At 38.9% G+C, this 25,686-nt stretch overlaps 2 protein-coding genes and 2 long non-coding RNA genes across 7 annotated transcripts; 1 reads left to right on the top strand and 3 right to left on the bottom strand.

Moving 5' to 3' along the window:
• Nucleotides 1–808: 808 nt before the first annotated feature.
• LOC113673864 (uncharacterized) lies at nucleotides 809–17,811 on the bottom strand. Of its 4 annotated transcripts, none has more exons than XM_089198104.1 (7): nucleotides 17,641–17,811; nucleotides 11,150–11,224; nucleotides 5,548–6,663; nucleotides 4,377–4,654; nucleotides 3,726–3,822; nucleotides 2,983–3,134; nucleotides 809–2,063 (listed from the first exon to the last, which is right to left on the bottom strand). In XM_089198104.1, the coding sequence occupies exons 2-7, from the start codon at nucleotides 11,198–11,200 to the stop codon at nucleotides 1,916–1,918; spliced, it is 1,842 nt and encodes a 613-aa protein (XP_089054230.1). In that variant the 5' UTR covers nucleotides 11,201–11,224; nucleotides 17,641–17,811; the 3' UTR covers nucleotides 809–1,915. The 4 variants fall into 4 exon arrangements, with proteins under 4 accessions (XP_089054230.1, XP_027046117.2, XP_027046119.2 ...); XM_027190316.2 differs by lacking the exon at nucleotides 17,641–17,811 and adding an exon at nucleotides 14,232–14,543; XM_027190318.2 differs by lacking the exon at nucleotides 17,641–17,811 and adding an exon at nucleotides 12,244–12,448.
• A 3,839-nt stretch (nucleotides 17,812–21,650) lies between these two features.
• LOC113673869 (uncharacterized) lies at nucleotides 21,651–23,335 on the top strand. The gene has a single exon (XM_027190325.2). It carries the CDS (start codon nucleotides 21,782–21,784, stop codon nucleotides 23,228–23,230), a length of 1,449 nt encoding a protein of 482 aa, XP_027046126.2. The 5' UTR covers nucleotides 21,651–21,781; the 3' UTR covers nucleotides 23,231–23,335.
• Nucleotides 23,336–23,780: 445 nt separating this feature from the next.
• On the bottom strand, nucleotides 23,781–24,379 carry LOC149050541 (uncharacterized). The gene is made up of 2 exons (XR_016184195.1): nucleotides 24,211–24,379; nucleotides 23,781–23,969 (listed from the first exon to the last, which is right to left on the bottom strand). It is a non-coding gene; the product is annotated as an uncharacterized LOC149050541 (long non-coding RNA).
• A 382-nt stretch (nucleotides 24,380–24,761) lies between these two features.
• Nucleotides 24,762–25,686, bottom strand: LOC113680848 (uncharacterized). Its single transcript, XR_003447127.2, has 2 exons — nucleotides 25,065–25,686; nucleotides 24,762–24,902 (listed from the first exon to the last, which is right to left on the bottom strand). It is a non-coding gene; the product is annotated as an uncharacterized LOC113680848 (long non-coding RNA).

The raw sequence follows: 25,686 nt of genomic DNA on the forward strand, positions 1-25,686 counted from the left end.
TCTTCAGTCCTTTCTATAAGAACAAACTGCGTTATATTTTTTCCACTTGGTTCACATCAGTATACAATCCCAAATATTATATAACGATGTTCTGTTCGTTCCTCAACAAAATTTATTCACGCTAGAATCACTAAACGCTCCTCGAACGCGCCAAATCCGTCGAGCATGCGCACTAATTTTGCCACTGTGCTTGGCTCGGTGAGGCTATGTATGGCTAAGTGGCGTACTTTCAAGGATTTTTAGAAGTCACTAACAAGTCGTCATATAAACAAACCCGCACACAAGCGAGGAAGTCACAGTGTTTGTAAACCGTATAACGTTTTCGTTACAGCTCAAAACACAATGATAAATTAATTAGCAGGATAACCGTTGGTAAATAGGATTTGTGTACGAAGTCTCGAGCTTTCCTTTTGAGTATTTGACGTGACAGCGGTTGTCTTTGTTATCTTTTCCTTTGAAATTTTTGTACGGAAAATTTGGGTGCGGCTGGCCAAAATTGATCCCTTGCGCATGCCCTTCGTATGACCGATGTGTTCTAAGGTTTTGGTACCGAAAATGCTACATGAAATGTAAGTGTCAGCACCCTCGCGGACCCCTTGCGCGTACACATTGTGTGCCGGCTCAGAACGCGCACGCTTCGCCGCTCGCGTTGAAGCTCCAGTGATAGCCTTCTCGAAGGCTTTGTGAATAAGATTCACTGTTTTGAAGCGTGGAAAGCTGGCCATCACTTGTCAGCTTATTCTGACCCACACGGAAAACAATTGACTCTCAGATAAAATAAAAAAACTAACAATAAAACAATGACAACTTTTAGGTAAAAGTCAATTCTTTTGAATAAAATTCTTTACTTGACAAAATCGCAATCGCACAATTGTAGAAAAAATAACTCTACCTAAACCTACTGTATCAATTTTTTCAAATTATTTGAAATGCCAAACAAACAGGCGTTTCTTGTACACTCTATAAATACATGATGTCTTATTTGCACCCGGCAGCTTCAAACTTCATGTATCTTAATAATGAATGAATATTATCTCGTATGATATAGATATTTTCCCAAAATTCGACCCAGATAAATGTCTCTGTTGCTTAATTTGTTTTTTTCCCCAGACCCCAAAGTTTCAGGGGCTCAAAAGAGTTGTAAAGAAACTGGGTTCAATTAGGATCATTCAATTTGAGCCTTTATACCGTTCATGTGAAGTTTTATATGAAATAATTCATATTTGTACTGCGGTTGTAGATGAAAGTGAAATGTGATCATCGCAGTACATTCTTTCCAATTGCTTAAATTGGAAAATTTACTGCGATGATCACATTTCACTTTCATCTACAACCGCAGTACAAATATGAATTATTTCATATAAAACTTCACATCATTTCACTGCACGGGAAGATATGAACTCAATAAATTGATCTCGCTCCCAATGTGTGGCTTCATAGCTCAGTTGGTAGAGCATCGCACCGGTATCGCGGAAGTCACGGGTTCGAATCCCGTTGAAGCCCTGATTTTTTTCAGGCTTCTTCTTTCCAATTGCTTAAATTGGAAAATTTACTGCGATGATCACATTTCACTTTCACTTTTTGTACCGTTCAGTTGTACAAGACTTGTAAGATTACTTAAACAGCAGTAGTCTACACTGCTATCATGTTTGATTGGCGGTAAAAAGAGTGTTTTTCTTTCGAGCTTTAAATGTAGTGATAGCCAGTGCAATGCGAACGCCAAAGTAATTAAATTAGTAGAAGAAAATCAGTAGAAAATTCCTACAAAGCAGATTGAAATTCACAATTAAGCCTACTGAAGTTTAGTCCACTGAACGAGATATGCTGACAAAAAAAAAAAACTTTCGCACCTCCATAACACATAACTTCCTACTGCTTTACAAAATTCAATTGAACTGATTTCTAACAATGATATTCAAGCTATAATAAGATTAGACATGTCCATGTCTTTTGGTCGATATTTACTAAATATCATTTGAACGTAACACTGGACACTGCGCGGTTCCGGTTTTTTGAGACGAACCATATCTTCGACGTCGAGGAGAGCAGGTATCCCAACAGAACTGAAAAAAGGAACACACACAAAAAAACAATTGATTACTAAATAATCAGCCACGATTATAGCTCGCGAGCAGCTCCTTATTATTAGCGCTTCAGCAAGGGCGTTTCTTCGCTCGCGGAAAATTGTGCGACCTTGAGACACGCGAACCGGCGAAAGGTTTACAAGAGTCCTAGCATTGCGTATAATGAAAAGAACAATACCGTCCTTGTAGCCCCTCGCTATTAATGCCAGACTTTCGGCAAACCTCTCACCGACTTGTCTCCAACCTTCCTACGGGCGGTGAAACCAGCGTCCTACAGCGCTAATAATGATCGCAGGCCACCGCCATTGAGGCGTTTTCGGCTGTCTGATTGGCTGCTTATAAAACACTTTAAATCTTGCTCATGCGTGAGGTCTAAAGCCGTTTGATCTTGGGAAGCCTGGATAAAAGACTAAGGCACCCTTTCCCGAATTTGGCGAATAAAATGACAAGACTAAACAAGACAGATGACAAAAATAAAGTCAATGATCCCGAATTGTTCACTGACAAAAAGCAACCAAGTTAATAATGTTATGTCTTAAGTATTTTCATATGCTGCACGACCTGAAGTCATAACATTGGTGCGTTCCACGGTGAGTGATCTATTCTAGCGACAGAAAAGGCTTTTTTAAGACAATTTCAGGGGGAACAAAGAAAAGTGAGCGCGATTTTTTTTCATTCTTGAACGAAAACACACATCATTTCTTATGCACGATGACTTCTTTGATAAAATATTTGAGCTAACCCTCTTTCGCACTAAAATATTTTCTTGAACTTTTCAGTTTTCTAAAGATGCTTTTGACTGTTGAACAAATTCTCCGTGTAGCACCTCAGGAAATATATAGTGAACAGTATGGAGAATATGCTTACTGATGTTACGGAATAACAGGTTAAAACTTACGTTCCAGTTTCGAAAGCCAGCTTAAAGTTGTATTCTCTATTTTCAGCGGATAGCGAGTTGTAGTCAAACTTGTCTGGATTAAATTTATGGATCAAAGCACAAAACGCTAAACCATTACTAAAAGCTCCGCTGAAGTTTGTAATGTTTACTCCCTGGAAAACAACAAACAAAAATTACTTGTTATTGAAGATTTCACAATGTTAGTTCGGTGAGATAGAGAAAACGCAATCGAGGCGGTAATAAACCAGAAGGAACACAGATAGCTTAAGATGGAGAAGATTAGAACGGATTGAAAATTATGAATTTGAAAATTTCCTAAAATGCGAGAACCTGGGATTTGAATGCACCATTGAATACTTTCTCATTGTTCTTTTAAAAGAAAGCTGAGCGCGCTTCAGACACCATATGTTTTATTTTGTTTAAACTTACCGCTTCGGATGTCCCGTATAGTTAAAAATCAGATCAAAAACTATCTTCAAATATGCGCAAAATTCTTTTATGGACGTCGCTATTTTGAAAATAACTCAACAACCTGGCCGCACATGTTAATGACGTAAACAACACTGGGTGGTTCACATACAGATGCTGGTCTGATTGTTTGACTAGCTCCTCCTTCAAGATTTCAAATGGAGATGCACATTGAAATATTTTGTAGTGGTACTTTTCCGGTTACAAAAAGCATTTCTTTCCCCTTCAATGTATCTCGAGTGACACTATTGAAGCGAACTACGGCCTCTTCTTACCTCGTATTCTTGCGTGACATCTTTACACCACGTCAAAATCAACGAAGATACTGACATCTGTCTTTTGAGTTGAGGTTTCTTTTTTAACTCTCGTGGACTGGCAGAGAACACACACACACAAAAAAACACTCACATGAATATTTCATATCCTCAAGCACTACAAGAAATGGTATAAGGGTAAAACAGGTTTCGAAATGCAAAACCTTAAATTTGTTGGTTTTCCAATTGAAATAGCCGTTAAAAAAAGCGCCAAAAATACACGTCCAGGGTAAAATTTCGACTTATTCACTACCACCAATTATGTACGTTAGGTTATGCAAGCACTGCAGTTGGACACAGATTTAATTTGGCAGACGTTGTGACCAAACCGCGAAAATGTTATGAAATGTAAATACGGAAGTAGAACGACGACGATGCATACTCGAAAACGACCCACTAATGGAGCGCAATAAACATCCAAACCTAGGCCCTAAGTTAAGAGAAGATCTCAGTATCACTACAAAATCACCGAATTGCGTTTGTCAAAGCTCGACTTTTAGGCCGTCTGAAATGTATTAATGTACTTTAAATCAGTAGCACTGTGAGTGGTAAAGGTTTCAAACGTTCCCATCCCCTTCCTCAATTGTAAAGTAATCAAACGTTCCTACGTACGCCTTGTTCGGATCCGGAGCCTTCTTAAGGGAGACTTTTTCTGTTAGGCTTGTTGGAGTGGTGGCAGGCGTCGTCGTTGTTTGTGACGGGGCTGAAGGACTGGTGGGTGAAGGGGCAGTAAACCTGTTGACAGGCGCTGTTGGGGATTTAGCTACGAACTGTTTCTCCTTTGCTTTTTTCTCGTCCTCGGCAGCTTTTCTAAAGAAGGCCATACGATCTTTCACCGAGCCCATTCCGCCACCTCCTCCTCCTCCTGACCGTCCAAACTTAGGAGGCTCCTGCGTGAACAAAAAAAATCGACGTTAAAAAAAACAACAAAAACACATAAGGTGAACATCTCTTTGGCCCAGTTTTTATTCTTTTTTCAATATACATGGTAACTTTAATTTTTTTCAGATTATTACAAGCGATTTCCTTTTGTTTCGGTTCCCATTGTTCGAAGAATCTGATCAGACCTTTTCAGCATTTGCTCCTAAAATGAACTCCATGACGCCAGTTCTCAGTGATAGTTGTACAATATAAGTTCTATTCCACGATGCAATATGTCACCAAAGCAACACAGTACCGTTTTGGAAACACCCTGAATAACGATTTTAGCCTTATTTGCCTGAGAATCTATAGTAAGCCCGCAGGTATCGGCTTTCATCATCATCAACAACAACACTATTACTACTGCTATTGTTATCACTGATTTCAACGTTTGCTTTTCAACTCAGCAAAATTGCGATCAGGCCCTTATTATAAGCGCTTCAGACCGTGCGTTTCTATGCCCGCGGGAAAGACTTGAGACGAGTCCAGGGGTTTGGCACTAATAGTCCCTCATTATTAGTACTAGACCTCTTGAAAATCTTTCGCAGTCACGCGTTCTCAAGGCCTCGTACTTTCTCGCGGGCGGAGAAACACTCTTGCCACGCGCTTATTATGTTGGCCTGTTCGCACGCTTGGGAAAAAACAACTTAAAATACTGTAATAAGAAGTCTTCTCGGCTGAAGTCTTACATTACTAAAGTTTGACAGTGCACTATTATCCAGGAATACTTCAAAACTTTAGTTTGTAAATCTCCAAGCCGACGGTAAATTTTAACTTAAAAGAGGCTAATGTTGCTCCCTATTCATACATTAAGAGGGCGAAAAAAAACCGTCTCAAAAAAATCCAAAACATAGCAACTTACATTAGCTTTAGGTGGTAAGAATGAATTAGGCCTGGGAGGCCCAACCCGCTGAGAGCCTGGATCAGACCACTGCCTTCCAGGGCGGTTGGATTCCGCATTTGTATTGGCGCGTGGAGGGGGTTGCCAAATTCTGGCCTTGGGAGCGTCCTCTTTCTGAAGGGGAGTTTCCAGCCTCTTTGGAGCTGCGTTGTCTTCATCGCCAAATCCAAATCGTTTCTTTGCGTTTGGAGATCGCGGGCTCTCCTGGATAGCCGATAATTCCGTTTCGTTGCGGTTGCTGATAGTGTTTCCATCGACCTTCAGCTTTTCATGGCTCTCTTTCCGCGAGGAGCGCCGAACCTTTCTCTGTTCTTTAACCTGTTCATCGCCTTGTGAGGTGTTCACTAGTTTAACTGTGTCGCCACTCTTAACGTACATCAACCCTTCCAATTCCTCCTTCCTCTCGATCTCACGAACAGACCTTCGCCGGCCACGAAGCCGCCCTAGATTCTGTAACAAGTCTTGCTTGGTCTTCGTATCCTGATGAGTTTCCATAGGCATACGCTTGAGCATTGGTGACGAAGATACTGTCGCTTGTGGGGGTGGGGTAGGATTTGTAGGTTTTGGCTCTCTGTTTTTCCCTTCATGTTCAATTTTGAACAATTCTGCCAAAGATGACCTCCGCGAGACTCTTTTCGGAACTTCTGTTTCTTTATCGGCCTTTTTCACATCAGTGTTGTTGTTGAGGTCTTGGTCTTTCCGCGGTCGTTTCTCGTCAACGCTGGATTTCACATGATTGGTCTGACGTCTCCATGAGCTACTTTCCGTCTGGCGGCTTTCGCTTTTGTCTTCGTCTTTATCTGTCATTTTGAAACTAAACGTGCTTCGTGCACTTCTGGGCTGTTGTGGGGCAACGTTTTCTTTCCTGGCAGGACTTTCTTCTCTGTTAACGCGTATGGTTCTTTCTTCGTACTTCCTTTTTTCTGTGCTATTCACGGACATAGTAAATTTTGACGACATGGTAGTTGTTCTCGTGTCGTTGGCATTAACATCTGTCAATTGTTCTTTCTGGTCCCTCACAGATCGCAATTCCGCTCGGAGTTTCCTTCGTTCTGTGATATTTTTTGTTCCTTCGAGCTGCAAAAAAAAACAACAACAATGGATTTATGTGTTAATCAGCACTTTCTTGTGGAAAATTATTTAGCCTTTCGTGGCCATATAAAATAAAAACAAATTTCGGTAAACCTACCAAACTCTGTAAGAATCGCGTATTTCTGGAGGTAACTGAGCTGTTCATTTACATTTAAAGTGTTTGCATATACTCCTCGACTTCTCCCTAAAATATCCATACTCCAAATATTGCATTTCTAGTGTTATGATTGGTTCACTCGACTCCGGTTATCAGCTCATTTTCCAAGTCACCTTACATGGAAACGCATTGCGCCAACTGTTTTGGAGCAGAAAAAAAGCTCCAAATATCGATACGTCCAGGATTTCATGAAATTTAGTGAATCAATTATTCCATTCGCACTTAATGAATACAAAATTGGTTAGAGATAACTCGGCGCTACACGCCTTGTTGGCCATTTATCTCAAATCCAACTCGCGCTTATGGAATAAATGTTAATTATTCAGCAAACAGGTGATACGGATACTCAGTTTGATCAGGTAGAAGTTGTTACCTTGATCTAAAACAAAGTTCTCGTAACTACGTCACAAGGAAATATGTAGCAGCTAATGAGGAGAATTGACAATCATGGGACGAAATCGTGGCAGTTAAAGGTTAGTCCTTTACATCCCAACACCAGTAGGCATATTCTCTATACTTTTTTCTAGACATTTCTTATGGTATTGACAAGGAGAATTTGTTTAACAATCAAGAGGTTCTTTAGTTAGTGATAATTTCCTTTATTCTCGTGGCCTTACTGCTTGATTCAGAGACGATATTGCGAGGAGAAATTGGATGCCAGTCACTCTTAGGGGTTAAAGGATTTAAGGACCTTACTCGAAGTTAATATTTATGTATCGTTCCTGGCGCTTTCTTCATACCTTAGGATTCAAGGTGAAAATTTCCAGATTGTTGTAACAGCATAGAGTTCGACGTGAGAGGAGAAATTTAAACATTTTTGGCCACAAAACGTAATTCACCTGCGCGTTTTGAAAGCTACAATGGAGGTCTGCTAAACTGTCAGTTTTAATACACCTCAGGAGCTACCTAACAACCTCTTTGAATCAAAACTTCCTCTCGAAACTTCTCAAACCCGGTATTTTACAAAATTTGATAATATTCCCAGTCCTTAAGAAGTGTTGTTCCAGCGTGGTTTAACAGAACCTGTTCTGCCAGAACTGATTTTTCTTCTCTCGGAGAGACAGATTACTTCTTTCCAGTTAAGTGTGATGTTAATCACCAAAAATAGTTAAAATGTTTCCGTTATAATTTCCAAAATACTCCTAATTGCTTGAATTCCAGTAATGTCCCGTGGTAAATTGGTGAACTGACGCTCTGACATGTATTAAGTAAAGTACATGTATTAAGTTTAACACCGAAATGAAAATAGCACACAACTTTTCTGATGAAACGAAGCAATGTTGATCATTGAGTTGATCACTCTCGGAAAATTGTCTTACCCAGATATCGAGAATTTATAAATAAACATTTACATGTCAACTCGCATTTAGCCACAGCGCCATTTTTTCTCGAAACCAACAACCTCTCCGAGCTGTTATGTTTTCATCATAGTAGCACCAATTTATTGATCTAAACTCTACCGGACAAAATCTTCAAGAGTTCGAAACCTTTCCAAATTTCACTAACTACTGTAAAAATGCTCTCTTAAGAGAGAAGTTGCGGAGCAATGCTACGAACACGTTTCGCTCTCTTGGTGCTGACAGCAAATTTCTTTGACATGATTACCTATTACAGTCGACAGTGACTATTACATAGAATTCCACGTGAGAAGGGCCCCACATGTGCGATACGATCAAGATCAGTTCAGAATAATGCTCGAAGTACCTTATTACAACCAGACTGACTTGTGCTAATCTTTATCAAAATATAGTTATCATTCATATTACCGTTTGCCAGCCTATTCTTTCGCTTGATAACTAATAGTTTTAGTTGCACCAATTCTCCGATGGTTCTAGACGTTGACTTTACAATGATATCAGTTACAGAATATTCCCAAGAATTTAAGTGACGACCTGTTCATTAAATTTGAATAAAAATATATTTTTCAACGACGTCAATCGAAGAGTTTTTGCAAACTTTTAAAAGAGAGTTGAGAGGTTTCTCGGGCAAAAAGTGTCCTTGACGATTCCAATTTGGTGCAGTATTGCAATGGTTTCGCAGGAGTTTCGTGATGCTCTACAAAGGTTAGCTTCAGAGGTAACGACGGTAACAAAATATTTCTATTAATGTGAAATCAGTGTGTCTCAAAAATATTTTATTGCCTTTAATGGTCAAGAAAAGGATGGATTAGTCAGAGACGAGCTTTGAAGAGAGATTATACGAAATAATATACCGTATCACGGATTATTGGGAAATAAACGAATTATAATGCTTTATAAGTAATATCTCAAATTATATTAATTAGATATATCTTAAATAAGACTTGAACCATGTAATAAATGCAATGGCACAAAGATGCAAAATAAACACGTTTCAGTAAAAAATAATTAGGAATATATTGGTCAATCGGATTCCGTGATTATCTTTAATGTTGTTTAGTGTTTAAGAGAGTTTTCGCAGACGCAACTTCGTCACACTCCAGTAAATCGTTCCTTTAGCGAGTATATTGAAGTATAATGCGGTATGTGATTTTGAAGCAACTGCGGGGGTCTATGGCACTCTTTTATTCAACCCCAGCAGTCAAGCCTGACCACAGCAGTTCCAAACACACTTAGGTTTTACATCATTCACAGCGGTCAAAACAAGTAGTTATTACACACCCATATATATTTTTTTACACTTCCTAACGAGGACCCAGCAAGAAGTAAACATTATTCTGCTAAAAGTAAATAAACTGTATGTAAGAAAGGCAGTCGTCTGTTTTTCAAGGCTGCGAAATCTTTTCGAGGTTTTCAATTTAGTTTTTTTTAATCCAAATCCAACATGCTGTCATATATACCCTGCAGCATTTTATTCTCTAAAGATTCCTGATGTAGGCACTTGACAAAAATTTCAAGCATTGTTATTTATTCTTCCTTTGATTAGCTCGCATTTTCAAAAATAGTTCATTTATCCGTCATTGCGTGTTGCGCAAAATGAGCGCATTTCAATAAAATCCTAAATGATTTCTCGACAAAGGCGCTTTTTTCCTCAAGACAAAGATCAAGATTGCATAACAAGTGTTCCAGAGGGCATAGAAGCGAGTTCTTCAAATTATTAAACATTATCTGATGCAAAATTCACCAAATGATAGATGCGCCAATTAGACTGAAAACATTTCTTGTTTGAGACATTTTCAATACAAAGCGCACACAATACGCGTGGTAATTTATAATGCAAATTGACGCGGTTTAATATTCGATTCCTAAGTGACACTTAACCATACAATGAGTTCAACCTCATGCGATGGAATTTTTCACCGAAGCCGCGTAGACCGGTAACCGTCTGAAAGTACCACACCAAGGTCAATTTGGATTAGAGAATTCTACCGAGGCGTCGACTCTAATATTTAATCGGATTGCACTGTAATGCAAAGAAGACATGGAAACTTTGGGGTGAAGAAAAAACTGTGAAATTTAAAATGAACAATCAACATTTGCACAATTACATTGAGATGAGCCTAATTAGCGATAAACCTTGATTCCTTTGATTAAAAGAAATACTAGCAAAACTAAACGATAACATCAATTCAAATAACTCGCACTGCAGTGTAACGACACTCGATCCATACGAAACTGGTAGTAAAAGATAATTCATTTTATATCACATGCAATGTAGGTCGTATGTTAATCTAAATAACTGCTTCGCAGCGTGGGTCAGCATTTGCTCTGAACCATTATCATGTTTTGTCACCAGGGTCTCAGTATTCTTCACCGGAGAAAACAGAAGTTCACAGAACGATGAAACACGATCTAACGGAATGGTGGCAGTCATGGCAATCCAGCGATGCGAGTACCGCTTGTAGTGCGGCGCTTTAAAGTTTATTTCGTGTCCGTTTTGTTTAGAGTAACCTTAATAGATAGTGGTTATCGGAAGACGGTGTTATAAAGCCTCACTGGACAATAACGCAAAATACAGACTAACATTGCTGAGAGCTACGTTCCCAATGAAATATGGTATTTATGCACATAACATATTTTGATACAATGGTATGCTTTTTACCCTAATTGCGGCTAAGGCCTCCAACTCAGTAATGTGCAGTCAAGTATAAACCCTCGAAAAAGTAGCTCGACTTAAATTTCCTTCAATATAAGTCAGCACATGGTTTCGTGGAAATATTCTGCCAAATTTCGTTGCAACTCACGCGGTTCTAACGATGCCCTGTTCTAAACAAGAAATTTGGAAGTTTATATATCAGGTCTTGTTGATCGCCTGTAGCTATCGATATCAGTACATATAAATATTCTCAGCCACACGAACGATTGACTACTGCTAACACAAAGGAATTGCACTTACTTTTTGCTTGAGAAGGGATTCTTGGTGGTTTAGTTGCTCAAGTGTGGCCATATTGATGTCCTTCGATGTTGACCCCTGTTCGAGAAAGCGGAGTATGAGTAACAGCTGTCTGAATATTAGCCCGCTTCCCGCAACTCACATGCTCTATTATACGTATTATCAGATGGAGAGTTGAATTAAGCTATTACCAGAATGCAAATCAAGACGCTTGTTTGTTTTTCCTGTGTCGTGTGATTGAGCGGACAAAAGAATACAACACGGTACACAAATGAAAAATGTTGACGTCTGATGACGTCAAAAAATAAACTCAATCTTTCGTCGCTGTAACGCAAGTGTTTTAAGGTTTTTGTGGAAAGCACACGCGTTATTGTCAGTAATTCTGTTGATCTGTTCAACTTAATCTCGACTTAAGATCACAGTTTGTTGTTGGTTTAGTGGTGATTGCACGAAAGATCGTTATTTGTTAAGGAGGACTCGAAATTATTTCTTTGTCCATTTGTACTTGGACACATGTCAGATATAAAATTCAAGGTAGTTGATGGTGACCTTGATGATAAAGCGTCAGCGGTGACCTTGCGTTTGGCGACTGCTGGTGGCCGCAAATGATCCAATTAAAATGTGCTGTGTGCGTTGCCAGAAGAAAAGTATAGAGGACATCGACGTAAATTAGTACTCATGAAAGACGCCTTGTTCTTCTTGCGCATCGAGAGAATGCATCAACAATTATTGTCTGAGAACCATGGAGGAGGTGATTAACCTTCCGTGAAAATTTTGATATGAATACAAAGAGAACTTATCTTAACCACTTAAGATAGAAGTTGTTTAGGATGGTTGAACCCTCTTAGTGCAGTTGCCAGCAGAGGATTTTAGCTGCACGAAGTTAGTCCCAAGAGCTTATTTCCGCTCGTACAAGGCTAACCACCGCAGGAGTTAAGACTTTCAACGCAAAAAAGCAAACACAAAGACCAAAAGAGTCCAATTTTGCTCGGTCTTTTTTTTTTTTTTTTGTAGCAAGAGGCAGTTTTTACGCATGAAGGTGCGGTTTGACCATATTTAATCTTAAAAATTAGGGAAAAAAATTCCAGAGTTCCTACCTTCAGCCGGTTTCAACTGCTCCAGATCACGTCAGTAAAAAGTATGTTTTTCTCTCTTTCTTGTTTTTTTTATTTTGACAATACCGGCTTTCACACATACAACGAAAGGAGGTGAAACTCTGATGAGAAACTCTGGAGACCCTCTGACCAACTGAGAGTCAATCGGCAGACTTAAGATTTTTGATGGTGATTTTCAAGTGAAAGCGGCTTAAAAGTGACCTCTTTTCATGTTACTTCATGGGAAAAAATCCACGAGACACGAAGTCGGACAGAGCAAAGAAAGCCTGTCATTACATGATAAAATACCGTTGGACATTTCACGATAAAATAGCGCCATGTCCTGCTGGAAAAAATTTCATCGTAATTGAAAGCGGAAGAATCGTTTGATTCCCTTGTAAGGCTAGACATGGCGCTGAAAGATAACTTTATATATGATCTGGGTTTTTTGAGATTGTGTCAATAATCTGCAAAAAGATATTTCAGGTATTTATGTATCGCCGAATGGAGTCAATGAAAGCAGCAGATCGACGTACATGCCCTGGCAGAAAACAGTCTGAAAAAAACAATACTTTAAAATCGTTCCAAAATGAGCGATTCAGGATCAGGCATCCGATGGCTTGGACGCAACATTTTTGCCGGAGGAGGACGGAAGCACCAATGTTTGTTTAGAAATATAGTTATGATAAGTCGTTATTAGGATTTTCAGCTGAAGCAGTGAGAACTCTAAAAGTTGTAATTCGAGGTACGAGTTGATACTCATCTCTGTGTCTTAGATTACTCTGCATCGTTGACATCGACCAAGTTTCTTGCATAACTTGTGTGAGCTATAAAGGATGTCTATTTAGGAAACTTTTTCCAGAACAGCTACACGTTGCATCCGCAATTAACTGATGACATGATTATGAGAAGGTGATCTTTCAACAATACTTATCGACGTCGAACAGAGAACAAACTTTGGCAATTAATGCATATTTCGCCCTCGGCGTCTAAGGTTGAAGGCAAAAAATGTAAAAAAAATACACGTTTCTCACGATAAAATACGCTTAGAAAACCCATGATGAAGTCGTCTTTCTCTTGCTAAATTGCATGATTTAAGATAGGGCTAGTTTGATTTTGGTGAGAGGGATTTAAAACTTTCCACATTTGCTTAACGTTAACTACAAACGTCTTCTTTGTTTCTTTGTCTTAAAACAGCTTAAGCCTTTTCAAGAGAAACAACACCAGGGTGTTGATCCTAAAGTAGCTTGTTTACTCGAGGTCAACCGGAAGGGGTCATGTCAGTGCTGAACACCGCCTACCACCAACATTTCTGAACTTCATTTTTTTTACAGTCTTGTCAAATATTATATGAAAAAAAAATAACAGATTATTTATACGCACTCCTGTTTAGATCTAGCAGTCTACACTTCCTGGTGAGGTAGGCCTTTAGCCGGCATTTTTTCGACGTATTTTTAATTCGCATGCAGGACCTATCACGCTTAATATAACCCCGGCCTGCGATAACTCATAGCATCAGCCCTCATTAACATTTCTCGTGCGTTCGAATTGGTAGGCCATAAGTGGAGCAAACAAAAAGTTGATCGAGGTCACGTTTTGTTTGTTTGTAGTTTTTTGTAGTCGTGTTTTAGTGGCATGATGTTTTCTTTACACGCATATTAACCGTTTCCTACTTTCATGTCAGAACCCACAAAAAGTTTTCCAACTGATCTGAATAACTACCTAAAACTCCCTATTTGTCAACTTGGATCGTATTCTTCAGTGATATTCAGTTTTGAAATAAAATTGTCAAGTCGTTATGCTGTATTCACAAGAAAAGCCTTGAAAACAAACGAAACGTTTTAAAAGTAAGCCCATTACAAGAAAGTCCATCCAAAAAATGCATGTCTTCAACTCAAGTGTGTAATTAAAAACGATTCGACATTATTTTCCCCTTTCAGCTTTAAACAAAAGTTACACCTTCGCTATTCATTTATAGCTGTTGAACTTACCTCAAATTTCTTTCATTTCGTTGCCTTAAAATGACGTTTTCTTTAAGTGTTTTGTGGACTCAAACGTTTAGATCACCTCCAGAAAATTACATTATAATGATTAATCTCTTCAGTGCCAGAAAGCTGTAGCGTTCGCGTACAAGGAACCCATAGGCGGGAGTAATTTCCTGAACCAATTTGCCAAACCGACGACTGAAACCCCCGGAACGTCACGTAGGCTATTACGAACGCGCTGGAAATGTTGACAAAAGACCTAAACGACCTCAATAAACAACAATCCGTTTGAGATAGATCACGAAATTTTGCGTTTTTAGACTAATTGACTTTGTGGTAAAATAAAACCCCAGGCTGAATAGGTATCAAAGCTGATATCGGACCCTTCGCCGCCAAGTTGATATCTAGCTAAGGTTTCTACTTGTCTTTGGTCGACCGCTCATGACAGAGGGAGGTAATCTGTTCTGGAATTGAGATCTTTCCACTTGACCAACCAGTTATTTTAAGACGACAGTATAATATTGATGCGTGATTCTTTGAATTTCACGAGGGAAATTAGATGGAAGACTTTATGGCATTGGAAAAATTGTTTGCATGCACTGGGTGAAGACTGGAAAATGCTCCCTAACGCGACTGCGATAAGATTTGGCCAGTTACATATCTGATAACAGTTTCTGCCAGATATACGACTGGGCTTAAAAAATACCGAGTTGAAAAAAAAAACAGCTTTTATCAAACTATTATCTCATAAAAATCGTTTGAACAGCCAGCTAGTGTGTGTCGCTTAATTGTTGTTTGTTCACGTTGGCGTAATAGATTACCGTACAACCTTTCACAGTCTCCGCTAACGAACCGGAATGAGCCATAGTGCGTATCTAACGGAATTGATCACTTAAAGAGCAGATTTTCGGTGTTTTTGAACTGTAATTAGGGTTGACGTTTGGGCGCATAAGAATTTTTTAATGGCGCGAACTAAAGAAGTCTTTGAAACTTACTCAACAGTGCGTGGAAAGTCGGATTTTCGTTTTGAAAATCGGTGGTTTCCGTCTCATATGATACAACTTTCCGACATCCAAGTATGTGGTAATACTTAGTTAAAAATAGAGAACAGAAAGTCATTGTCAAAGCTCTCCTGTTAGGGAATTATAAAGGAAACAAAACATGTTTCGTTCTTTCATCGGCTACCTCCTAATTATTCTATTATTCGTTAACACTTGTAACGTCAGCTTTAGAAAATCATTTTACGGTGGCCGATTTATATTATCAACTCAGTTAACAGATATGAACCTGGTGATGGCTTAACTCACAATAGAGTTTTGTGGTAGGGCATCAGAACGCGAAATCCGAGGGCGTGAGGTACAGTCAACTCCACATGAGATCACAGAATTTTTTTCGGTCAAAGCGTGTAACAGGACGAAAACATACATCTGTTTTTTTTTTTTTAAACAAAGGCTTATATTTATTGCAAAAGAATATAAACTGCCAGTTACATTCTCTTGATTTGTCATCAACAGTTAAATCAGAAGAGGATTCCTAGCTAATTGAATTCCAGTTTTTTTGGCTTTAGAGATGAAAAAAGATAAAAGCTATGACTCTGGCGTTGACATCGCCCGCACCGCCCGATCGGCAAGAATGCAAAATTTCACGACTCGTTGCCGGGAAGTTCGTAGTTTTCCGCAATGGCGATGGGGTGTGAACGACATAAAATGAATGGTTTAATAACTTCTGATAACAGATACATGACCCTCATTTAGCATTCAAGTGTTCCCTCTTCTAGATGTGCAATATCTTGAGTACGCTTCCGTTAGATAGCGCCATTCGAGCTCAGCTATTCCGGCCTTTCCCTCGGCCATCACAAATCGGAAACTCTTCGGCCTCTCCGATTGTATTTCGCTGATACGGTGTAAGCGGAATTTCTGGTCCATTCAACGCGTCACGTGATCGAATGTGGAGCGGTTTTTCAAAGATTGGTAAGGACTAAGGCAAACCGTTTTGGATTAGAATTTTTAGGGTTTCAATTCGATTAACTGAACCATTTTGGTAAAATTTGCTTGGTGAGCTTGAAGAGTCTCGAAATAGGGACGAGGATGATATACGAGCGAATATCACAGTGCCCCCTCAAGTCAAGAGCCACTTAAAACCGACGGTTGTCTTGAGATAAGAGATAGTTAGCTTTAATGTCACCTCTTGAAGGTTTGATTTCAGGCCAAAATTTTGCTTTATACTCCATTTTTAGACTTAAAACACGGTAAGCTGACATGAAGCTCTATCGCATCATGTTATAAAATTTGCTTACAAGAGCGCATTGAAAATTATCATCAGACGTAGGTGAGATGATATAACTGATGCAGATATAGGCTCACGACGGATTGAGTCGAAACAACACATCCCGTTTTGCTTTGCGAGACGACAGAGAATCTAGGAGCGCGAGATAAAAGCTTCATTCGTCCGAAGGGTTCATGATACAAAATCGCCCACATTTTCTTAGAAAGTGGGTTTGTTTTTGTTAAATTTGATTCTCACAGTTGATCTTTTGCCTCGGGGAAAAACATAAATAAAATCTAAGGCAAAAAAGTTCTCGTTTCAGTAAATATCATCATTTGCATATAAGCCGCGTCTCTATTTGTAATTCTTAATTAATACTAAAACAGGAAAGAAATCGATACAACTTTTAAAAATAGACCATCAAGTAGAATATATAATTTTCCTCATAAATGCTAAAAGAGACTCAAACAGAACTGTTGTATCTGCCTGGAGGAGTTTCCTAGGGGACGTTTTTGAAATTCAAAATATTCATAATATTAGAAAAGCTGTGTCAACTATATTAGAAAGTGAAATGTCAGGATCAGTTCAAAATGCCGCGCTAGATTAATTATTCTATGAATTTTTCTGACATACCGTGAAATGTTTTTTCATCAATTTAGGGTGACCAAGTTTAGTCTAGCCCAGAGTAAAGACGATGATTGTAAAGTTTTGCCAACTTAGAAAGTTACTTTCGATGGATGAAGAAACTCCGACGATTTGATTTTGATCTGGTAACATTTCTTATAACAGAGAAGTCAAACCTTCGGTAAACCTACTTAGAGCGCTAAATTTTCAATCTTAATAAGGCTTCCTAAATCTTTTGTGACATGGTTTTGTTTTGCAAAAAACAATCATCACTGAATTAAAACAGATACCACTCTGAGACTGTCTGGTTTGAATGTATCATCTCGAATTTGTACGATAAGATTTCATGTTGCATAATACCTCCTTCGTGTCTTGTGACATTCATCTGCATTGCCAAAGTTAGTCATCACTAAATCAAAGGAGGCAAGGTTCTGAGACTGTCGGTTTTAGGCAAAAGTTAACGCATACTTCACTGCACTCAATAATCTTGGAAATACATGTTCTTATTGGGCATTTGTTTACTGACCTGAAAACCGCTGAAAATCCTGAATTTCAAACACTCTCAGGAATGTTTTCACAATGCAGGTTCAAAGGCGGCAAAGTTATACGTCCTCAGTCATTTGAGAATGTTCCAGACCAGTGCAAAAGTATTCAGTCGAATGAGCATGCCTAAACTTGTTATGGTCTGAAATACGATAGAAGGTCAAGTGTAACCGCTACTAGCCAATAGGTGTCAGGAGAGCAGCGGGGGAACGCTTGGGAGTGTGCGCTTTCCTATTTTGTTTTTATCATAAGCGCTCTTACTTCATTAATCCATTTCAGGAGTTTATTGCTCCTGTCCATTTACATATCCATATTGTATAACATATTTGGAATTCGCTTTGTTAGTCATCTATTGGACTTACTCGTTGTATAGAGGTCTCTAAAATGACCACGAAATATGAAATGTACGATTCTCAAGAATCAGCAGGGACATTGTTTGGCATAGAAGTGCAAAATTGTACTGTTTCTTGATCTTTCTCGGTGTTTCTTTTTCTCCATCCTTCCAATTTCTGGGATGGGGTTAGAGGGAATGGTGGAGGGGGGGGGGGGGGCGCGGAGGTGAAGTCTTGAGAACGAGGTTGAGTTTTCTCCAATCAAAGGTACTTGCATTTTTTAGTTATAGTTATCTCGAGTTCGGATGCCACTCGCTCTGGCTTCTTGACGTTATCAAGTTATGTTGATCACAAACAGGTTAGATTTGTGTTTTAGTAAGTTGAGTTGTGCTTTGGAAAAGTCATTTTAGTTTTGATAAACTAACAGTGTTTTTGTGAAACTGATTTGCATTCTGGTAAATGTTTTGTGTTCGACTCTTCTGAGAGGGTGGCAAAGGGTTTTTGCGTTACGCGTGATGGCCCAAAATTTGCAGGGTGACGCGTGATTGAACCCACTATCCGCGTGACGCGGGACCGGACATCGCAACGAGATGCGTGATTTGCTATTTTACAAGCGCGTGACTCGTGATTTACTAGACTTACAAATTAGATTTCCGAGATAAGTGAACGCTCTTCGACCTAGAAGGATACCAATCATTCAAAGTAAATAGAGCCTTAGCAAAGATCAATAAACCGTGGCAGCTGTGACACTGTTTTCTGTTATTTTCCGTCCTTTGCTGTCCTATGCTGACCTTTGCTTGACCTTTAATGTCTTTGATCTTCGTGGTGGATCTTAACAGTCGTAACACAATGGACATAGTTAAAGGGCATGTAAACCCAAAAATACATGTTTTTCTTATACTATGTAAAAAGTGGCGTAGAAAACGAATTTGAAATTAGTTTTGTCCAATTCGACTTATTTTAGGAGAAAATCGGCATTATCAACTGAAATTCCATTTCCGGTAGAAGTCGTGACGTAAGCGGTGGAACCAAAATATTGCGCAACACATATTTCCCAGTAGAACTGGTGTGGGAGTTCGTGTAAGTAGCGATATTTCGGAAGATGTTTTTTCAGAAGGTAGCGACTCGAATGCCTTAAGCTTAGTACATGACAGCGCTGGGGATAATCCAGAATCTATAGGAGAGTCTGGGCCACGTCCGCCGCGTAGGGTTCACCGAAGCGATCCGCACGAAGACAGTACAGAACATGTCGACAGCGATGCGACCGTCTCGGAAACTCAGACTGGTATTTAATTTACTTTGTGATTTATTTGTATTTGACATGAAAATGCAATACAGCGAGGGTACAATCTAAAGGAATGCAACAGAATTTTTTTAAACTTGAGCTTCTGAGAGTGTTTTATATAAAATTATCAAAGGTGCGAGTGTGGAACTTGTCAACCAATGCCGACAGTCATGAAAGTGTTTGTTGTACGGAAATCGGGCAATTGTGGCAAAATGGCCTGAAACCCAGATAAGTTGTATCACTGAGCATCCAGGTTTTCAGTCAATTTGCCTCGATTTCTGGGTGCTGGAGACGGCCAAGTACGCTTACAGGCAGCAGTAAAGCACAGATAATCACACCAGAAACGACTAAGCTAAATATTTTCTGTTTCATCTGTTTTGTTACATTTTGAGATCGATTTACTTGAGTTGTTTCTGCCATTGATTTAATAATACAATACTAGAGCTAGTTATTTTTCGCTTCTTTCCTGGCAGGAAATTTCGCTAAATTGCCTACAGATAGCTTGTTCGTTGGTGTTGGGGATATCTCAGCAAACACTTTAGGGTCGCTGTGCTATCTTACGCGGTAAACAATATCCTGCATCTCAGAAGCATTTCCATCGATAAAACAAGTTGTATCATGTGCATTTCCTTGTGTGGCCTTCATAATTATCCAACCCTGTTTGTGTTTGCTTCGGCTCGACGAAATCGGCTATTTTCACTTGAACAAATTTCACAAATTGTCGCTTCAAATTTGCGTCATTTGGAAATATTTGCATTGTATGCCCAGTTTTGTTTGAATCAGTACAAAACTGGACGGCACAACGCTTCACCATTACGAAAAAATTGATTATATTGAAGCAAACTGTACGTAAAAAAATCATGACGAGACCAGCAAACAACAGCTGTAGAAAAGACTCCTTCGTGCCTCACGCGATTATAAAACGAGACTTTGGAGGATCCACCCGTGACGTCACAGGAAAGATGGCGCCATTCAAGATGGCGAATGTTTCGAATTATTTGGAAGAGCTTTTACAATATGAAAATGGACTTTTGAGAATAAACGAATGGTACCTTTGGTGTACTTGATATATTTACTAAACATCTATGTGAAAAGAAAATGAACGTTTTTTGGGTTTACATGCCCTTTAATATAGTTAACATCTGCACAAGGACTTTGACCTTCAGTGTTATTTTTGTTGACCGCCTGGTCATGGTAGTGCGTCAGATCGTGTCCAGAAAGACCAGAAAGTATCCGTATCCGAATCCATCGGATGAAAGATGTGAAAGAATGTCGACCCAAACGTTAGAGTTTTGGTGTCATTTTATGCCGCCCGTGAAAATGATAATGTAAGTAATGAGCCAGTACACAAGGAAAAATTTTGTGTACCAGTTAGTGGTACACAAAATTTTTTCTCTTGGAGCCACGGGTGGCCGCAAATTGAAACATGGCCAAACTAGCAAACTAGCAAAGTTCGTACTCGCGAGATAACCAATTCAATATGCCATATATGAGTTCAAACTACGAAAACACTGTCAAAACTACGATTACTGACTTATTAAACAACAAACTATGATGACTGTGACGCCCAGACGAACACCTCAGGTGTCGAATTGAAAAAATTAAAAAATATTCGTGAACACCCTTCGAAGGTGAGGCAAACAACAAACTATTGATGAACTCAAATAGTAAATACGTAAGCTTAACTCTTGTATTAAATATCCTGATTCTTTAATTTCTCTTTTTCTGTGTTTGATACTTGTAAAGTACTATTTGATGTTGCAATACGAAGCCCGAGTAAACGCTCTCGGAGCGTCTAGTTTCAACAAGTAAGTCGTCTTTATTTCAATGTCTAGCAAAAAGCAACATGAAAGTCAAGTGATACGCTATTCATTCCAGGATAAAAAACGCTGGATGTAATATAATCTTTAATTATACATCCGTTATAGATTTAAATCTTACAGTATTAGCTTAGCGTACTTACTCCTTTTCATGTGACGTGTGGTTGGTTAAAAAAAATTTTTTCCGTGATGCGTGATTTAGAAAAATTCAGCGTGATGTGTGATTGGAACTCCCCGTTTGCCACCTTCTTCTGAGCCACCAAAGTACGCTCTTCAACTGGAAACTTGCATAAAATAATTGAGGTTTAAGCGTTTTTTACATGCAGTCGCTCTGAATAACCCTTGAATTAGTGCTCGTAAATAGTTAACAGACGTTTTCACCAAAACAATTCGAAATACGGCCTATTGAATTACTAATTATTTCAGGTCCGCCGAAATTGTATCTCGAATTTCAATCTCGAGCTCAGGGTCATTTAGGCTCCTTGTCAGCGGTATGCTCACCGAAATGTAAATGTCAATTGCTTGTCAATGTCAATTTGACCCTGGGCTCGAGATTGCTCCAAATGATGAGGATTTCCTGGTATCTCATGACCTTTAAAGGGTGTGACATACTACGCCAAGTTCATATCAGGGGGTTAAAAACTATTTCGCTTCTAACTGCTAAATTAGGTCTCACCCGAGATTGAAATGGGATCGTTGACGATGTTAATCTCAGTGTTCCCGTCGCTTTCACCTCTTATTTTATGTTTTTCAGTCGTTCTTGCAGTGGGCATTGCGTGCCTGATTCGTCACCATCTATTGCATCGGAGGGATGACGAAATTTTTTACACAACAACTGGAAAGCTTTCTCGTCGACTTGGTTCCTTTGAAGAATACTTCTTAGCGAGTGCCTCCGGAAGTAACATTTGCAATCTTAACACTGTGCTCCTGCTGGAATCGAGGATAAAACTTGATGTAGGGCATCTGAAGACGGCCCTGCTGATGTTGTCCGAACGATTCCCTTTATTACGAATGCGTGTAACAGTTGATCATTTGAACCAGCCATATTTTGAAGAGATGGAAGACCCGCAAAGTTTGGAATTTCAAACAAGAATGGACGTAGATTCAGAAAACTGGATGAGTGCGTTTGACGAACATATCAATTGTGCACCATTTCACACTGAGAAAGGGCCTTTGTGGCGTGTAACACTACTCAGGGAGACTACTGCACGCAAAGGTGAAGGAATTCTCTACAAAAATTCATTGTTGTTTACTTTCCATCATATTATTTGCGATGCCCGATCTGTGTTTGAATTTAAAAACAAACTGCTTCAATTCCTAGGCGCACTGTACAACGGGAAGGCTATGAAAGTTGAAACTCTGGCGTTTCGTTCAACACTCGAGCGCATGACATTGAATCTAACTGAACCAAATATCTTAGAAAGACTTCATATTCCGCTGTTCGTGTGGTGCAGTAAGCTAAGCGCTATGATTCGCAAACCCAAGATAGCAAATTTATATTTATTAAAGTTTCCTCCAAATGTTCGGGATTCACTGGCACGGACCACGCACGCAATACCTCGATGCTTAACTAAAGAACAAACAATGGCTTTAGTAAGTTGCTGTAAGGCCAATGGTTGTACAGTGCATGGCGCTATTACTGCAGCAACTCACTTAGCCATGAAACAAATCATTGATCTGGAGCAAACTGAACGAAAGTTCCCGTTATTGTTTGACAGTAATTATACTGTTGACATCCGAAAACAATGCAAGCCCCAAGTTGGAAGAGAAGAGTTTGGGCTGTATGCAAGTTTCGACACACTTCAATTAGAAGTTGCAGGAACAGAGGAGTTTTGGGATTTCTCTCGCACATGCACCGAAAAAATTCACCTTAAAATCAACTCAGGAGAGCACATGAATGTTTTGAAATTCATACAATGTGCGAATGTACAGTCAATATGGGAGTTATTTTGTACTGAAACCAGATATGGACAACGGAAAGAACTATTCAACTTGACAAATCTTGGAGTTCTGTACATTGATCAAGAAATGAAATCTCCCCATAGATTTGCTGGTGCATATCTTGCTGTACAAAGGACAAAGCTGCCTTCTGTCACTGGACATAAAATTTTCACAGTAAATGATCATTTGTATTAGACAGTGGAATATTGTAAGCAAATGAAGATCATCACAGTATATGCGCCAGTATTCGCAGAGGTCATGGGTTCGATTCCTGTTCAAGCCTGAATTTTTTTTTCAGGCCTTATTTCTCAACTGCTTAAGTTGAGTATATACTGTGATGATCTTCATTTGCTTAAAATGTATTTTCCGCAGTACAAATATATGACTTTCATGTATTCTTATCACAGTGGAATATTGTCCTGAAATCAGTACAAGATCTCAAGCAGAAAACTTTGTTGACTTATCACTTGGTATCCTCATGGATGCCTGTATTTCTTAGATTACAGCACATGTGATCTTGCGCTGAATGTTCAGCCATCTTGACTGAATGTTGGCCAAGTTCTTTTTTTTTTTTGGCATTTCTGTAGACTAAGACAGTCCAGGTCCATAAAAACACAACTTCATCACTAACATTGTGAAAAACTTACAAACTTTGTTGGTCCTCTTCACATTTTCTCTTGTTTAATGGGCAAGATGGCCCCTCCAGCCAATCAGAACACAGGATTCTTTTGATATTGCTCACAGGTGCTGCTAACTATATTTATTGAAATATTATTTTATTAAGTAATGTTAAGGTTAACATGTGCCTTTGGCAGCTGATGTTTGGTCAGCATCCACCTCTCTGACAAGGCTTTATACTGCATGTGGAAAAGTTCATATATTTTCTGCCATCATTCTCCTTCCCTTAGCAGTTGTAAAACTCAACCTAACTGTTCTGGGCCCAGTTGTTCAAAGGCCGATTAGCTCTAACCCAGGGTTAAATTTTAATCCAGCTTTCTTTATTTCTTTGTTCAAAAGTCTTTTGGGGAAAATTTTCACTATTCTTTTTAGAACATCCAATGATCAAATTGCAAGCAAAAAGATTTGAACTGAATTTTCTCTTAAAGTTTTCAGACCTGAAATCAAATTTCACACTAACCCTGGATTACCTTAACCCAGCTTTGAACAACCAGGGCCTGGTGAATACTTGGTCATTAAAATTAATGCAGTCCGTTAGGACAGCCAAACAAAACACTGCATGCTAGAATTTAAGTCTTAACTACTGGTAAGTTAGTTAGTTGTTGTTTAGCAGTCGCATAGTTCAGACAAAAAAAACTGTAAGTTTAGTTGCTGCATTTTCATTTTCTAATTTTGTAATAGTACATAGAATTTATTGTTGAAACACTAGCCTTTTATCTTACTTAAGATGAGTAGCACAATCACCATGCCCATAGGGGGTTGACTGCAAACTTTCAATGATTTCTTCTGTTTTACATTTTCATTGAAGCCAAATCTTTGCTTACAGGTAAAATTGTTCTTATTGATTATAGTAAAAGCAAAAAAATCAGAAAACCACATTACTGTCTTTGAGAAAATACCCGTGAAAGATGAAAAAATCGAGCCAATTTTGGTTGTAACGCGTAACACAATCTCAGTGGTAAAATTTTTTAAATACATTTTTCACTGAAAAGAAAGCTCGTTTGAGCAAACAAATTACACCTAATGATAACACACAATAAACACTACATTTGAGCAAAACTTTGACATTTCAAGTTTATTAAAACGCATAGAAAAGATTCATCATTCTTACGTATCCTTTGTGTAACGCTGGGTTTCAGAATTTGGAAGTACACCAAGTTGTTGTCCGTAGAATGACTGAACTGGAATCCTGTGGGAACAAAAACACATTAACCAAATGCTCATACTTGGTGTTCTAAAATAGCGAAAAATCAGTCTAAAGGATTGACTATAAACGGAGAAATATCAGTGTAAAACAGTCGCTACGGTTTTGTAAAACCTGATTACGCAATAATATTTTTCATCAACTTACCTTCTCCTTCGCTAATATACTTCAAACACGGCAAAGTCGGGTTTCGAAATCGATTACACTTCAATGCTCATAAGTTTCTCTTGTCATTTCCAAGTTTTCGGGTCCATATCTTTAGAAACGGCCAAAATATTCACTTTTGACCAAGTCGCTACGCTTTTTACCATGTTGACGCCATATTGAGAACGGAGTCTCGCCACAAATGCCACCAAAAGCGCTATGAAATCTGCTATTTGCTCCGCCATTTTCGACTTCATCTTTTCATCTCTGTGTCGAAAATATCTTGGTAACCTTTCCTATTTTGGTTTCTGCGACGTTATCAAGGATCGGGGGTCTTCAAGCTCAATAATGTTTCTGAGATTTAGCCATCTGTAAATATCGCTTCAAGTGTGTCGGGAAATGGTGCTCGCCGACAAAGGAAACTCTCGCGTATGAAGATTTTCACCAGATTTAATATTTCTCACGATTTACAGTTCTCACTTTGTGGGTACACGTCGTAGTATTCTCTCTCCAAAATCGATCTCATCTGTCTGTAATTCTATATTTTATCCTTAAGATGAATAGCCTATTGTTACAATCACGCGTTTCGCAATCAGTTCATGCACGTAACATAAAAAGGTAACAC

Source organism: Pocillopora damicornis, chromosome 2, assembly GCF_964200805.1.
Source record: "Pocillopora damicornis chromosome 2, jaPocDami1.2, whole genome shotgun sequence".
Lineage (NCBI taxonomy): Eukaryota > Metazoa > Cnidaria > Anthozoa > Scleractinia > Pocilloporidae > Pocillopora > Pocillopora damicornis.